The sequence below is a fragment of the Tachyglossus aculeatus genome, chromosome 2 (assembly GCF_015852505.1).
Source record: "Tachyglossus aculeatus isolate mTacAcu1 chromosome 2, mTacAcu1.pri, whole genome shotgun sequence".
Classification (NCBI taxonomy): domain Eukaryota; kingdom Metazoa; phylum Chordata; class Mammalia; order Monotremata; family Tachyglossidae; genus Tachyglossus; species Tachyglossus aculeatus.
Genome location: NC_052067.1, coordinates 102,754,465 through 102,770,404, shown reverse-complemented (window position 1 = coordinate 102,770,404; position 15,940 = coordinate 102,754,465). Strand labels below are relative to the sequence as shown.

The 15,940-nt window shown below is 45.1% G+C and overlaps 1 protein-coding gene across 1 annotated transcript in view; it reads right to left on the bottom strand.

Annotated features, from left to right (window-relative positions):
* UXS1 (UDP-glucuronate decarboxylase 1) overlaps nt 1-15,940 on the bottom strand; it is a 108,114-nt gene that overhangs the window by 30,252 nt on the left and 61,922 nt on the right. Inside the window, exons 7-9 of the mRNA XM_038770510.1 lie at nt 10,713-10,817; nt 8,101-8,160; nt 5,557-5,678 (exon numbers count right to left, since the gene is read on the bottom strand). Coding sequence (XP_038626438.1) covers nt 5,557-5,678; nt 8,101-8,160; nt 10,713-10,817 — 287 coding nt within the window. The remainder of the gene's footprint in view (nt 1-5,556; nt 5,679-8,100; nt 8,161-10,712; nt 10,818-15,940) is intronic.

Below are 15,940 nucleotides of genomic sequence, written 5' to 3'. Positions count from 1 at the left end.
TCAAATATACTCAAATACGATTGAGTGAACGAATGAATCAGCAGGCTAAAGAAGAGTTCGGAAAGATACATGGATGAGTGGTTCCTGCTAAGCCCTGCTAAGGGATGACTAGAGAAACACTTGGTAAATTGAATGACTTTTGGCCCACGGGGATGGTGGTACATTCAGGAGGACAACTATCACATGGTCGCCAAAGGACTCAAGTTCTCGACGGTCCACGGGGCTGACGTGTTATGGCATGAACAGTGCCTTCTGTGCTTGTGAGCTTCTGGGCCAGAAACAGGACTACCTTTCTAGTAATTTGCACTCACAGCCACACCATAGTCTCATAGTACTTATGTACGTCTCCTGAGACTCTGCCATTTTCCCTATCTATAATCTGTTGAATGTCTGTCTCCCCTTCTAGATTGCAAACTCTTTGAGGGCAGGGATCATGTCTCTCTACTGTACTGCACTCTCTCAAGCGCTTCCTACAGAGCTCTGCCCAAAGTAAGTGCTCAATAAATACCACTGATTCATTGACAGCTGATTCTTGGGTAGCCTGTCACTTCAAAATTTAGGTCGGGATTGTGGGGCAACAATACATTTTAACAGTGAACATAATGCCCATAAGTGGTTTGAAGTTCAAGCCATTAGGGAGACGCAGCACATTATAGTAGAGAGAGCACGGGCCTGGGAATCAGAAAGTCATGGGTTCTAATCCCGGCTCCACCACTGTCTGCTGTGTGACCTTGGGCAAGCCACTTACCGTCTCTGGGCCTCAGTCACCTCATCTGTAAAAAATGGGGATTGAGATTGTGAGCCCAATGTGGGAGAGGGACTGTGTCCAACTTGATTAACTTGTAATAATAATAATTACGGTATTTGTTAAGCGCTTACTATGTGCCAAGCACTGTTCTAAGTGCTGAGATAGATACAAGGTAATCAGGTTGTCCCACGTTGGGGTAAATGTCTCAATTCGGTAACTGAAGCACACAGAAGTTAAGTGACTTGCCCAAGGTCACCCAGCAGACAAGTAGCAGATGTGGGATTAGAACCCACAACCTATGGCTCCCAAGCCCATGCTCTTGCCACTAGGCCATGCTGCTTCCTAAGTAGATACTGGACTATTTACTCCAGTGCTTAGAACAGTGCTTGGCACATAGTAAGCACTTAACAAGTACCATAATTACTATTATTAATCAAATGTGGGGAAAAATCAAACTGCTGCATTGCTTTATTTGAGAAACTACTATAATTATCTGCTTAGCCACCTCATATCTTAATAATAATAATAATGTTGGCATTTGTTAAGCGCTTACTATGTGCAAAGCACTGTTCTAAGCGCTAGGGGGAATACAAGGAGATGAGGTTGTCCCACGTGGGGCTCACAGTCGTAATCCCCATTTTACAGATGAGGGAACGGAGGCCCAGAGAAGTTAAGTGACTTGCCCAAGGTCACACAGCAGACATGTGGGGGAGGCGGGATTCGAACCCATGACCTCTGACTCCCAAGCCCGCGCTCTTTCCACTGAGCCACGCAGATTCCAGCTCAGCCAATTGTCAGCTGTGTGACTTTGGGCAGGTCACTTAATTTCTTTGTGCCTCAGTTACCTCATCTGTAAAATGGAGATTAAGACTGCAAGCCCCACATGGGACAACCTGATAACCTTGTATCCTCCCCAGTGCTTAAAACAGTGCTTTGCACATAGTAAGCACTTAACAAATGCCATCATTATTATTATAGATGGAGCATTTGAATTCACACCAAATTTAAGCAACATTCCCTGCCTATCCAAAATTCTGATCTTCAATTTCAGCATCTGACCTAGCAGACGTCTATATTTAGCTCTCCGCAGTGTCTTGTGGAAAATGCTTATTTTACCTTGACAAGGAGAGAGCCTACTCATGGGGGCCTGGTCTAATTTCATGGAAAGAAGTTTGTTGAGTGGAACTGACACGTTCCTTTCAAACCTCTGAGTGCCCAAGTCGAGAGATCATATCAGGTGCCGTAGTCACTCCAGTAACCCTCAGATTTAAAAAGGCAGGTGGGTGTACAAAACCCCCCTTTACTGACCTGGAAAAATGGGTCAAATCAAATGAGGACTTTTATACCTAAACAGTGGCAAAGGGGAAAAGTGTAGGAGTAGGAGAGTAGTAACACTAAACAACAGTTCCATACCAAGGAGAGAACATGAAAAGTGTCCAGTGGAGTAGAGCATATTTCTAGTATTTGTCCAAGTTTCCAAAGAATAAAAATGACTTACTGCAACCGTGGCATTTATTATTTAATGGACCTGCACGGAAATACACCAGTTGTCTTTTGGCTCATACACCCACCTGGGTTTACGTGTGTTTGCGCTCATATCATTTCCTACACAATATTATAAACCCCTCGAGAGCAGGACTTGGCTGCTGCCTCCTGTGACGGTCCCTGGGGAAATCAATCACATTTAGAGTGCAGAGCACTATACTAAGAGCTTTGGAGAGCAAAATAGAGTATGATAGACACATTTCCTGTCCACAATGAGCTTACAGTAGAGGACCCAATTCATTGCTCTGCCCAGAGCAAACACTGCCATCTGATCGACTGATATTTACTGTGACCCACTGGGAGGGGAATGTGCCTGCTTATTGTACTCTTCCAAGTGCTTTTACAGTGCTCTGCACAGTAAGCACCCAATAAATAACACCAATGATTGATACAACTAATTTTTTCCCAGCAGAGAACTCAGAGATATCCAGGATACATCCACCATCACACTGTGAAGTCAAGCATCCTTTGTTACCTCTGTCAGAGACAAAATCCTGGACCAGATACAGCTTTACTCTGGGCTTAGAACACTCCAATTTTATTTATGGATTTTTCTCTCTCAGCTGCACCCATAAATGTGCTGATTTTATTAATGGGGAAGGGCCTAGAAATGGACCCATGCCTATTTTACGCTCAAGCAGCAAATGTATCTCAGTACACATCTAATGATGAAACCAGTGTACCTCTCAAGAGATGGCAAACCGAGGTGTACATTTTAAACATTTCCAGTAAAAGTTTCAATCCCATGACCTGGCGCTGTCTTGGAGAAAAGAAGACACAGAAGAAGACAAGGCTGGGTAATTCAAGTCCCCCTCATGGACTTAAATTGAAAACGCTGGGCCTTGAAATACAAGGCGGCAATTCGGCCAACTAAGTGAACAGCTGAGTCATTCTCTAATATTAAACGATCGGCTTTTACTTTTGTGTCCCGCGGTTTCATCCCACACGGTGTTGGGGATGAGTCACTTGCCCCGAGAAGCTTTTACAGGGGACTAGGAGGGCGCTTGAAAGAAGTCTGAGGAGTGTCGGCTCGCCCATAAACTCTGGAAATGTTTTCAAAGTTGGGAGGATAGTCTCCTGGGCAGGGCTCGCCCACTTTCAACGGCGCCACCAGGTCAAGCAGGGAATAATAATGGCATTTATTAAGTGCTTAATAAATCGAGGGAATCGAGGGTGCCGACGTACCATCCGGGGAAACAGCTACAGCACCTGACTTCGCCCTGCCTGAGTGCCCTCTGGAGTCACTGCTAATCGATCTCTCCAACCCTGGTGATGCTGAGATTGTGAGGGAAATGTTTTGGGAAAAAAAAAAAAAACACCTTGAGAGGCAGCCAGCTTCGAGAAATATAATCGGCACTTTCCGAGGACCGGCATGAAAATTATGCTTTCTGCCACGCTCAACTATGATCACCCTAATTCTTTCCGACAGGTTTTCTTTGGAGCACCCCGCTACACTGGCCCTTCCTTCCCTGAACCTGCCCGGGCCGCCCGGATCGAGGCCTGGCACGCTTCCCCTTGGGGAAACAAATGCTGGGTTCTCACCTGCCATTTGCTTGACATGCAGTGACCCTGCCAAACAGCCACAAACAGACGCTGCAGGGAAGGGAAACTGGGGGAACAACACTGCTAGCCCAACAACAACAGGAGAAAGAAAGGCAGGGCAGCCCTAACAGGGCTGGTGAGATGCCACGATTATGTCTGAGATAACAATGAGCCATCATTATGACTATGTGATGGATGTGAGGCTGGGCTCCATCCATCTGGGCTAGCCTCGCAGATAAGAATGATAATAAGTGCTTACTATGTGTCAAGCACTGTTCTAAGCGCTGGGGTAGAAACAAGTTAATGTAGTCCCTGTCCCACATGGGGCTCACAGCCTTAACCCTCATTTTACAGATGAGGGAACTGAGGCACAGAAGTCAAGTGCCTTGTCTAAGGTCACACAGCAGACAAGTGGCAGAGCTGAGACTAGAACCCAGGTTCTTCTCCCGGGCCCATGCTCTAGTCACTAGGGCATGCTGTTTTCCATGAAATGATGAAAATACAATACCAAATCTACCAGTTCTTTTCACTTTCCTGCTCTCCACTTATGGGTGATACGTCAATCTACGTTTTTTTCCTTTTTACTTCTCCTGCATCGCTAATAAATATCTCTTTCAGATTATCAGTTTGTCAAAGCTGGGCTGAATGGATTTTCTTCCGTATGCCTACCATGTGCCCATCCTTGATGTTATAGGTGACTCCCATGGTAACTACTGACCTTTGCATGCCAATTCAAGTTTTTGTTTACAGAATCAGTACAGCGGAATTCAAACAATTTTACATTAACAATATTGTTAGACACAACAGAGCATTAGCTTGGCATTGTGATAGTCCTTTGCTGACTGTGCCAGTGGTACCGATCATCCTTTGGTGTGGAAAAGCAGAGAAAAAACAACGTTTTCTTTCCAAACCTGGCTCTCATTTTGGAACTCCATGACTAGACCGATTTCACTCAATCGTATTTATTGAGCGCTTACTGTGTGCAGAGCACTGCGCTAAACTCTTGGGAGAGTAAAATACAACAATAAACAGACATATTCCCTGCCCTTTATTCACCTCTTAATGTTGTTCGCATTCCTTAAGATGATCCCATGACCCAGAACAGATTTACAACTCACTTTCTTCGACTTTTTGCAAAGTTAGGACATTAAATTCATTCAATCGTATTTATTGAGCGCTTACTGTGTGCAGAGCACTGCGCTAAACTCTTGGGACAGTAAAATACAACACTAAACAGACATATTCCCTGCCCTTTATTCACCTCAATGTTGTTCGCATTCACTAAGATGATCCCATGATCCAGAACAGATTTACAACTCACTTTCTTCGACTTTTTGCAAGTCAGGACATTAAATTCATTCATTCAATCATATTTATTGAGCGCTTACTGTGTGTAGAGCACTGTACTAAGTGCTTGGAGAGTACAATTTGGCAACAGATAGAGACAAGCCCTACTAATAAACAGGCTCACAGTCTAGAGGGGGGAGGCAGACAACGAAACAAAACAAGCAAACAGGCATCAGTAGCATTAAACCCACCCCACCAGACTACAAGCTTTAAGGAGAAAAATCAACTGCTCAAAAATGGTCAGAGCCATAAGAGCAGGAAATATAGCAGCCTGAGAAAGCACCTTTCCTGCCCCTTCCCAAACCTCCTGTTCTCTGTCCAAAGAGGGAAAAGCATAATCCCCACCCAGGGAATTTCCAATCCTGATTTCTTACCTGTTTCATGTAGGCATAACACATCGTCTCTGCCACTCGCTTGCCTTCATCATAACAGGCCCTGGGCCCTATGGGGTTCACGTGGCCCCAGTAATCTTCATTTTGAGGATGGACTTCAGGGTCTGGGAGGAAAAAAAAGAAAGAGCGGGGTGGGTTTTTATCTTTTCTTCCCAGACTTGTGACTGCAGATGGAAATTTTTCCAACTTTGGTTACCGATGAGCTCCTGGCCCCAGCTAATAAAAATCACCTCGGGTGACAAACAGAGGGACGGAGACTTCTCATGGAACCCACAGAATCAAGGGCTAATAATGATAAATGTGGCATTTTTTAAGCACTTACTACGTGCCAAACACAGTATGAGGCTCTGGGGTAGATATAAGACAATCAGATCAGGCACAGTCTCTGTCCCATACGGGACTCAAAGATCTGATCAGTGCTTAGTATGTGCCAAGCACTGTATTAAGTCCTGGAGTACATACAATCAGATAAAGTTCCCCTTCCCTATAAAACTCGCAATCTAAGTGAGGAAAGAGAATGGGTCTCGAACCTCCACTTTATAGGTGTGGGAACTGAGGGAGGAAGAAGGTAAGTGTCTTGCCAAGGTCACACAGTAGTGTGAGTGGCAGAGCCGGGACTTGAACCCGGGTTTCCTGACTCCCAAACCCGTGCTCTTTCCTCTAGACCAAAGGAGGAAAAGCCAAGTGGTGATTCAGGAACTCATCCCTTCCAGTGGACACCTAGCTAGATGGAGCTAGAGAAGCTAACTAATCCGATCTCAGATGCGTCGGGAAATGGAACCGTTCAGAAGAAAGTCACCCGGATTCGCATGATTCCTAGCTCCCGGTCCTACAGGTTAATTTAGGATCTGCAGAGATGAAGGGATTGGATTGAACGGAGAAACCAGGGCTGAACTCTCTCTTTGGACTGGATGAGTTATTACTTCCACTGGTCCCATGTAAGGCAGAATCTAGAGGCTGATGGATGACATCCTACAGTTCTTCCCTAAGCACTAAATCACTCAGGATGTTTGCTCTGTCCTGCAGCAGAAAAAGTACACCATAAAATATGCCCAGACATCAAGATATTTCTGTTAAGGGCCCACAATTGAACCACCCCCCTCCACCTTCCTCTACACTGTAAGTTCACTGTGGGCAGGAAATGTGTCTCATATTGTTATATTGTACTCTCCCAAGTGCTTAGTACAGTGCTCTGCACAGTAAGTTCTCAACAAATATGATTGATTTTTTTAAAATGGCATTTACGCGCTTACTATGTGCCAGGCACTATACTAAGCACTGGAGTAGACACAAGCTAATCATGTTGGACACAGTCTCTGTCCCATATGGGGTTCACCGTCCTAATTCCTGTTTTACAGATGAGGTAACCGAGGCAAAGAGAAGGAAAGTGACTTGCCCAAGGTCACACAGCAGACAAGTAGCAGAATCAGGATTAGAACCCAGGTCCTCTGACTCTCATGCTCTTTCCACTAGGTCACATTGCTTCTCATGGGTGTCGAATCCCAAGACTTGTATCATATAGTTAGTTTCTGATTTCTTCAACAGCAAAACTGATACCCAGACTGGCGAATGCATTTCTGATTATGGAGCTGATGGCAGAGACAGGGTAGACAGGGAATATCTTTGTCACTGTTCTACAGGTTCAGGTGCCTTTATAGTTGAGATATCTTGGAGACAACTGCTTAGCAGCTGGGGAAATGCTGTAAAACAATCAGCCAAATTGGCTTTAGAGTTGAAACTGCTCACTGTCAGCAGGGAATTGTCTGTTATTGTAATACTGTGTTCTCCCAAGCACTTAATACGGTGCTCTGCATACAGTAAGCGCTCAATAAATACTATTAATGGACTGACTGCTTCCTGGGGTTTAAAGGGTGGTCAAGTGAACTTTTCCCCCATCTCCCAAGTGACACATGCGTTGCTTGGGCAAAGATGAGGGGGAGGGGTGAGCACTGTGGCTTCAGGAATTTGTACTGGGCAAGTCAGGTGGGGTGTGTGTGTGTGTGTGTGTGTGTGTGTGTGTGTGTGTGTGTGTGTGTGTGTGTGTGTGTGTGTGTGTGTGTGTGTGTGTGTGTGTGTGTCAGTGTGTGTGTGTGTGTGTGTGAGAGAGAGAGAGAGAGAGAGAGAGAGAGAGAGAGAGAGAGAGAGAGAGAGAGAGAGAGAGAAAGAGCATGGAAGGGTAATGGACACAACTTATTATGGACACAGCAAAGCCAAAGTCTCCAGCAAAATTGCCCCTCGGCCCAAAACGAAGCCCCTGAGGCAGGCAGGCCAGCCTGTTGTGCTGCAGTCTGGAACAGAGCCGCTCTTCTTGAGCCGAAGCGTCAGGAAGATGGGGTGACGGGGAGACCATAGCAGAAACCCGGCCAGACCTTGCCAACAGCCAACACAACAGCACCCACATGACAACGTGCGAGTGGCTGGGGCTCTGGTCCCCATTTTTTGAGCTGCAAGTCCAGGCTCCACTAGCTAGCAGGTCCTTGATTCTCGCCTCTGTCTTCCCATTTCCACATGCGGTTTATCGCTTACCTCCATACACCTCGGAGGTGGAAGCCAGCAGAAGGCGTGCTCCGACCCGTTTTGCCAACCCTGAAAGGGTAAACACAAAAAAGAACAGGGTGGGTTTCAACATGGAAGCACTGACCCCAAAAATGTGAGACAGGATTTTGCTTTTAATGGTTCTTAAGCACTTACTCTGCGTCAAGCATTGTTCTATAAGCACTGTTCTAAAGTGCTGGGGAAGGTACACGTTAGGCTGGATTTCCTGTCCACTCTTCAGGCTAACAACAACAGCAACAACAACAACCATAAAATAATAATAATAATAATAATAATTGTGGCATTTGTTAAATATTTACTAGGTGTTAGGCACTCTAAGGGCTGGGGTAGATAACAGGATTGGACACAGTCCCTGTCCTGAGTTTTAACCCCCACTTTACAGATGAGGTAACTGAGGCACATAGATATGAAATGACTTGCCCAAGGTCATACAGCATACAACTGGAGGAGCCAGGATAAGAACCCAGGCCCTCTGCTTCCCAGGCCCAAGCTCTTCCCACTTGGCCATGCTGCTTCTCAGCTAACAGACTCTGGATGGTTCACTGCTGCTCCTTCCTTACAAATGCTTTTTCTCCCAGAAAGGAAAATGCAGGGCTGAACCTTCAAAGCTGACATTCCGTTTGAGGTTTCTATTTGTCAGGGTAGCGCAAAGTGAATGCCACTACAGCCAAGATGATAGGGTTATCTCCCTTCTGAGCTTAAAATTTCATCATGCAATAATCACAGAAAAATGTCACCCAGGTTGCCATCCATTAGCATTACAATGGAAACAACTTTCTTCCTGGTATCCCAGTTGTCTATCTTATCCCACGAGTGCAAATGAAAGAAATGGTCTTTTCTGCAGATTTTGGCTCACATGCAAACCTTGAAAAATAACACTATCTTGAATTTGAATGCCACTTTGACTTTTCCCAATGGTTTTCATATCAGTTATCTCGTTTTTATCCACACAAGAGCTCTGCGACTTAGTGGCTGGTGTTATCACCTCTCATATTACAGCTGAGTAGACTGAGGCGGAGAAGGTTAAGTGACTTGTTTCGGGGTCACATGGGCCACAGGCAGAGGTGGAACAGGGGCCCAGACTTCCCCATCAGATGCCACTACCTTCTGCATATCACATTTGGGATTTGAAAGATCAATACACATTCAAATTCCTTAACCACCAATAAGATAGGCTGATCATATGCCAGTTGCCCTTTTTTTAAAAAGTTGGTATTTGTTAAGCATTTTGTTTAGTGTTTCAGGTGCTGCACTAAGCACAGGGGTAGATACAAGATAATCGAGCTGGACACGGTTCCTCTCCCACACAGGACTCAGTCCTAATCTCCATTTTTCAGATGCAGTAACGGAGGCACAGATAAGTGAAGTGTCTTGCCCATGGCCACACAGCAGACAAGTGGCAGAGCTGGGATTAGAACCCCCTTATGGGCAGGGAACGTGTCCATCGACTATGTTGCAATGTACTCTCCCAAGCACTTAGCACAGTAAGCACTCAATAATACCACTTATCCATCAATTAAGTGCTCAATGTGCTGTTCTGCTTCCTTTCTACTTCAGGTCGGAGAGTTGGCTAATTGTAACCTGATTTAAATCCTTTACAGTCTTTCTTTGCAAACCCTGGTTTCCCTATTTAAGAGTAAAGATGGGGTTGAAAAGAGAGAACTTTCAAGACCACATTCTAGCAAATAAAATTTGCAAGATAACTAGGGCATAGAGATTTTTTTCCCCTGTACAGCTTGTCAGATGCAATCAGTGCTGACTACAGACAGCTCTGATTAGTTACCAGAAAGTTATGTGGGAAACACACCCCTGAATTTCAACTAAGCCCCCTGCAAACCAATACTCCCGGTTACTTTTCCTCCCACCCCTCCCGCCTTCCCTTAAATCTAATTTTAGTGCCTTCTGAACTTAATTTGCATTTTTGCTTTCAATAGACTCATAACTTCTTACCCTTAGGAGAAAAACAGGGGTGTGGTTCGACTCGCCCTCTTCAAAGCTATTTCATTGGGAAATCTTTGTTTTTAAAGCTTGCTACTGGGTAAGAACCTCATGCTGAATTATCCTTAAACATTCACATGGAACATATGTACAACTTATTGGTTAACTCTCGTTCTAAATAATGTGATTCCAAACATTACAAGCCACTTAATTATGCCAGGGCACCATATATTAGATGTGCATTTTGCTCTACAGAACCCTTCCCTCCTGTCATACTCTGTGATAGGAAAAATATCCTTCAATTTAATAATAATAATAACGATAATAGTGGTGTCTGTTAAGAGCTTAATATGTGCTAAGCATTATAGCTGCAAGTTAATCAGGTCCCACATGGGGCTCAGTCTAAATAGAAGCGAAAACGGATATTTAATCCCCATTTTACAGAGGGGGGGAAATGAGGCCCAGAGAAGTTAAAGTGACTTGCCCAAGGTCACAGAGCAGATAAGTGGAAGAGCCAGTATTAGAATCCAGGTCCTGTGACTACCAGGACCGTGCTCTATCCACTGGGCTATGCCACTTCTCACTTTAACGGTCAGAAGAACTGTAAAGAGAATTCAAAAATAAAATCTGAAATTTCAACTTACCCAGCATATTTAATGTTCCTATCGTGTTGGTCTTTAATGTCTTGATAGGATTATACATGTAGTTTGGAGGAGAAGCTGGAGATGCTAGATGGTATATCTGGTCCACTAAGAGAGAGCAAAACAAGAAAATCACTTAGGTGGAATTTTAAAATCCTCGACAAGGAGTATCCGATTTTGCAAACACGGCACCGATCTTTTCCTGCAGAAGTAACTCTGTATACAATGAGACATTTTAAATTAAAAGCACTGACTACTTAGAACAAAAGAAGACATTCACTGAACCAAAGAACTCGATCTTTTTTCTTTTAAAATTGGACATTTAGTTATGGAGGGGACTGAGAGTAAGATGATCGTGGAGTTCCAGATAACATGTTTTCGGATGTGATAGGAATCTGACATGCAGGCAGGGACGGAAAGGTTGGCAGTTTGCCTTCTGCACCCATCAGGGAAGACTCTATGGGGAAGTAGTGTGGCCTAGTGGATAGAGAGCACAGGCCTGGGATTCTAGAGGGACCTGGGTTCTAATGTTGGCTCCACCACTTGTCCGCTGTGTGACCCTGGGCAAGTAACTTCACTAGATCTCAGTTACCTCATCTATAAAATGGGGATTAGGAGTGTGAGCCCCACGTGGGACATGGACTGTGCCCAAATTGATTAACCTGTACCTACCCCAATGCCTGGAATGGTGCCTGGCACATAATAAACACTTAACAATACCATAAAAAAAAACCCACCCTCTTCCCCCAACCCCACAATTAGGGGAGGTAGTAGTAGCAGGATTTATCGACGTGCTGAGTTGGTGCAGTGCACTGTAATCAATCAATGGTATTTATTAAGCGATTAATATGTGCACAACACTGTTCTAAGCATTTGGGAAAGTACAATTCAACAGAATTAGCAGAAATTTTCCCTGCCCATAATGAGCTTACAGTCTAGAGGGGGAGCCAAAGAATTAGGCATTATACTAGACACTTGGGAAGCCCAGAGTCAATCAATCAACATTTATTGAGTGCTTACTGTGTGAAAAGCATTTACTAAGCACTTTCTAAGGACAATAGAGTTGGTAGACACAATTCCTGCACACAAGCAGCTTACAGTCTACAGTCAGTCAATGGCATTTATTGGGTGCTGTGGGCAGAACACTGTACTAAGAATATGGGAAAGAATAAGGTAGACATAATTCCTGCACACAAGCAGCTTATAGTCTACAATCAGTCAGTCAATGGTATTTATTGGGTGCTGTGTGCAGAGCACTGTACTAAGCACTTGGAAGAGTTCAATTTAACAGATATGCCCTGCCCACAACGAGCTTACAGTCTCCACTCCTCTTACAGGTCGTGTCCTGTTGCCTATATTTTCCAGGACTTTACTCCTTTAGTGTTTCTTCCTTGACAGGATAACAAAGCGACTCATCCTCTGCTCACAGGGAGCAACCATTCAAATGGTGGGGATAAACCACAAAGGGTGATGGAAGCCATGGAGGCCTAAACCACTCTTCACCTGATCTATTTTGCCTTTGCACATGCTCTATGTCTAATCACCTCACTCACCGCACAAATACCTACCCTCCAGGAGCAAGAAACACATCTTTCTGGAGAAAACTCTCTACTCCAACTGTATTTTTCCAAGTGCTTAGTAGTGCCCAGAACACAAGTTCTTACATCAGCTCCTCTATTTCCCTGCTGTGGGATTTTGGAAAAGGAATATAATCAATCAATAATGTAACTTCTCTTTGTTTCAGTACCTTATCTGTAGAACACGGAAAATACCTTTCATACTCCCTCTTGGACTAGCGTGGCTTAGTGGAAGTCAGAGGACTAGGGTGCTAATACCAGCTCCGTCACTTGTCTGCTGTGTGACCTTGGGCAAGCCATTTAACTTTTCTGTGCCTCAGTTATCTCATTTGTAAAATGGGCGTTAAGACTGCGAGACCCACGTGGGACAACCTGATTATCTTATACGCACCCCGGTGCTTAGACCAGTGCTTGGCACGTAGTATGGAGACCCTGAAGTCCATCCTCAAAAAGAAGATTACTGGGGCCAGGTGAACCCCATAGGGTCCAGGGCCTGTAATGATGAAGGCAAGTGAGTGGCAGAGACGAGGTGTTATGCTTCAATGAAACAGGTAAGAAATCAGGATTGGGAATTCCCTGGGTGGGGATTATGCTTTTCCCTCTTTGGACAGGGAACAGAAGGTTTGGAAAAGGGTGGGAAAGGTGCTTTTTCAGGCTGCTATATTTCCTGCTCTTATGGCTCTGACCATTTTTGAGCAGTTGATTTTTCTCCTTATAGCTTGTAGTCTCGTGGGGTGGGTTTAATGCTACTGATGCCTGCCTACTTGTTTTGTTTTGTTTCGCTGTCTGCCTCCCGACTTCTAGACTGTGAGCCTGTTCGTTGGGTAGGGATTGTCTCTCTGTTGCCGAACTGTACTTTCCAAGTGCTAAGTACAGTGCTCTGCACACAGTCAGTGCTCAATAAAGTGATGGATTGATATGGCGGCAGTGATAAACACCTGACAATACTAATAGTGCTGCTGAGTTATTGCCCAGAAAAAGGTTTCCCCGTCTGAAATCAATTTCCTATCCCATTGTTCCTTGTGACATTTATCTCCAACAAGCTACCCGGACAGCTCTGCTAATCAAACACCATCTGCTTAAGTTAAAATACAAGAACTGGACAGATGCAATGGCCCAATAATTGCTGTCCATGATTCCGGGGCTTCTTCTCAATTTACTTTATTGATTGCAATATTTAAAGGGGGTTTCAGTGCCCAGAGTTTCTTAAGCCGGAAGCTCAGTCTAAAAAAAGGAATGTGGGCCAAAAACATTCTAAAAGGCACCTTCGGTACTGCACGTCCCTTTTGGGATGAGATTCCAACATGATTTCTTCCCTTTGTGAAAGAGAAAGGGAGAAGGAGAGAGGGAGGGAGAGAGAGGGAGATATGACAGGGAGACCATCAAGGTGGGAGATGAAGGACACTTTCATGTTCTGTTCCCTCTATTTCTAATATCCATAAAGTCTAAGGTGCCTGCTAGGAGCACTCTTGTGGGATATACAAAATCTCACAGGCAGATGGAAGTCAATATCACTAGAGGAAAAGCTCACTACAATAATGGGACCATTATCTCTTAATGGCATGCTAATAAACTATGGCTAAATGCCAAGGAATAGATGGAGAGGCCCACAAGAATTATATGGAGAACAATGACGAGTTTCCTAAATTTAGAATGAAAACAGTGGGCTGTGGGTGTTGGGGGGGCGGGTCAGAGGAGGGAGGGGAGAAGAAATGATCCTCCCGAAATCTGAAACCATGCAGCAGAAGAATGAACTGGACTTGGTGCCAAATTGGGTTGAGGAGATGACAATCACTGCATGAGGGGCCAGATGGATTAGCAGGTGGGGAGAGCAATGGGTAAATTGGAGGGAAAGAGAGGAAGAGGATATAAGGAGGATGAATAATCTTTTAAATTTGAAGTCTGAGGTTGTGGAGATGTTCTGAAGGGAGGAAGGAATGATTATAATAATAATAACAGTAATAATAATAATGATAATAATTGTGGTATTTGTTGAGTGCTTACTATGTGCCATGGACTGTTCTAAACGCTGTGGTAGATACAAGACAATCAGGTTGCACACAGTCTCTGTCCCACAGAGGGCTCACCATCTTAAACCCCATTTTACAGATGAGGGCACTGAGGCACAGAGATGTGAAGTGACTTGCCCAGGATCACACAGCAAACGAGTGGTGGAGCTGGGATTAGACCCCCAAGTCCTTCTGACATTTAGGCCGTGCTGTAGCCACTAGGCCACGCTGCTTCTTGTCCACAACTGGAGAGCAGAAGCCGTGGTTGGAGATCAAGTGGGAGAGATCGAGTGGGGTGTCAACAGAGAGGATCAAAACTGTTCAAATGGATGATGTTCCCCAGAGCAGGGAACACAGTGACAGGCTCCAGGAAGTCAGGAGGGGGGGTGCTATGGAAATGCAGAGTGTTCTCAACAGCCACAAACAATGGAATGGATACAGGGCTGCATTGAGAGAACATAATACCCAAATCCGCCAAGCTAGCTCTCTTCCTCCCTTCAAGGCCTTACTGAGAGCTCACCTCCTCCAGGAGGCCTTCCCAGACTAAGCCCCCTCCTTCCTCTCCCCCTCCTCCCCCTCTCCATCCCCCCGCCTTACCTTCTTCCCTTCCCCACAGCACCTGTATATATGTATATAAGTTTGTACATATTTATTACTCTATTTATTTTACTTGTACATATCTATTCTATTTATTTTATTTTGTTAATATGTTTGGTTTTGTTCTCTGTCTCCCCCTTCTAGACTGTGAGCCCACTGTTGGGTAGGGACCGTCTCGATATGTTGCCAACTTGTACTTCCCAAGCGCTTAGTACAGTGCTCTGCACACAGTAAGTGCTCAATAAATATGATTGATTGATTGGTGGAATCAGAAGTAGTTCAATAGAATGGCGAGTGTTTATGCTTCAGAATGTATTAAGTGGCTGAGGGGAGAAAAGATGGCTGAGGGGAGAAAAGACAAGTCACGCACCATTCACTTGCAGGATGCCTCCCCTTAACCTTAGGGAAGTAGGGTGACCTAGTGGAAGGGGCTCGGGACTGGGACTCAGAGGACCTGGGTTTTTATCCCAGTTCCACCTCCCCATTTGTGTGACCTTGGGCAAGTCGTTTAACTTCTCTGTGCCGCCCTTTCCTCACCTGTAAAATGGGGGTTCGATTCAACACTTTCCTACGGTGTTCCTAGAGTCTAAACTGGGACCCCACCTCACCTTCTAGTTATCGTCCCATATCCCTCCTACCATTCCTTTCCAAACTCCTTGAACGAGTTGTCTACACGCGCTGCCTAGAATTCCTCAACACCAACTCTCTCCTCGACCCCCTCCAGTCTGGCTTCCGTCCCCTTCATTCCACGGAAACTGCCCTCTCAAAGGTCACCAATGACCTCCTGCTTGCCAAATCCAACGGCTCATATTCTGTCCTAATCCTCCTCGACCTCTCAGCTGCCTTTGACACTGTGGACCAACCCCTTCTCCTCAACACGCTATATGACCTTGGCTTCACAGACTCCGTCCTCTCCTGGTTCTCCTCTTATCTCTCCAGTCGTTCTTTCTCAGTCTCTTTTGCAGGCTCCTCCTCCCCCTCCCATCCTCTTACTGTGGGGGTTCCCCAAGGTTCAGTGCTTGGTCCCCTTCTGTTCTCAATCTACACT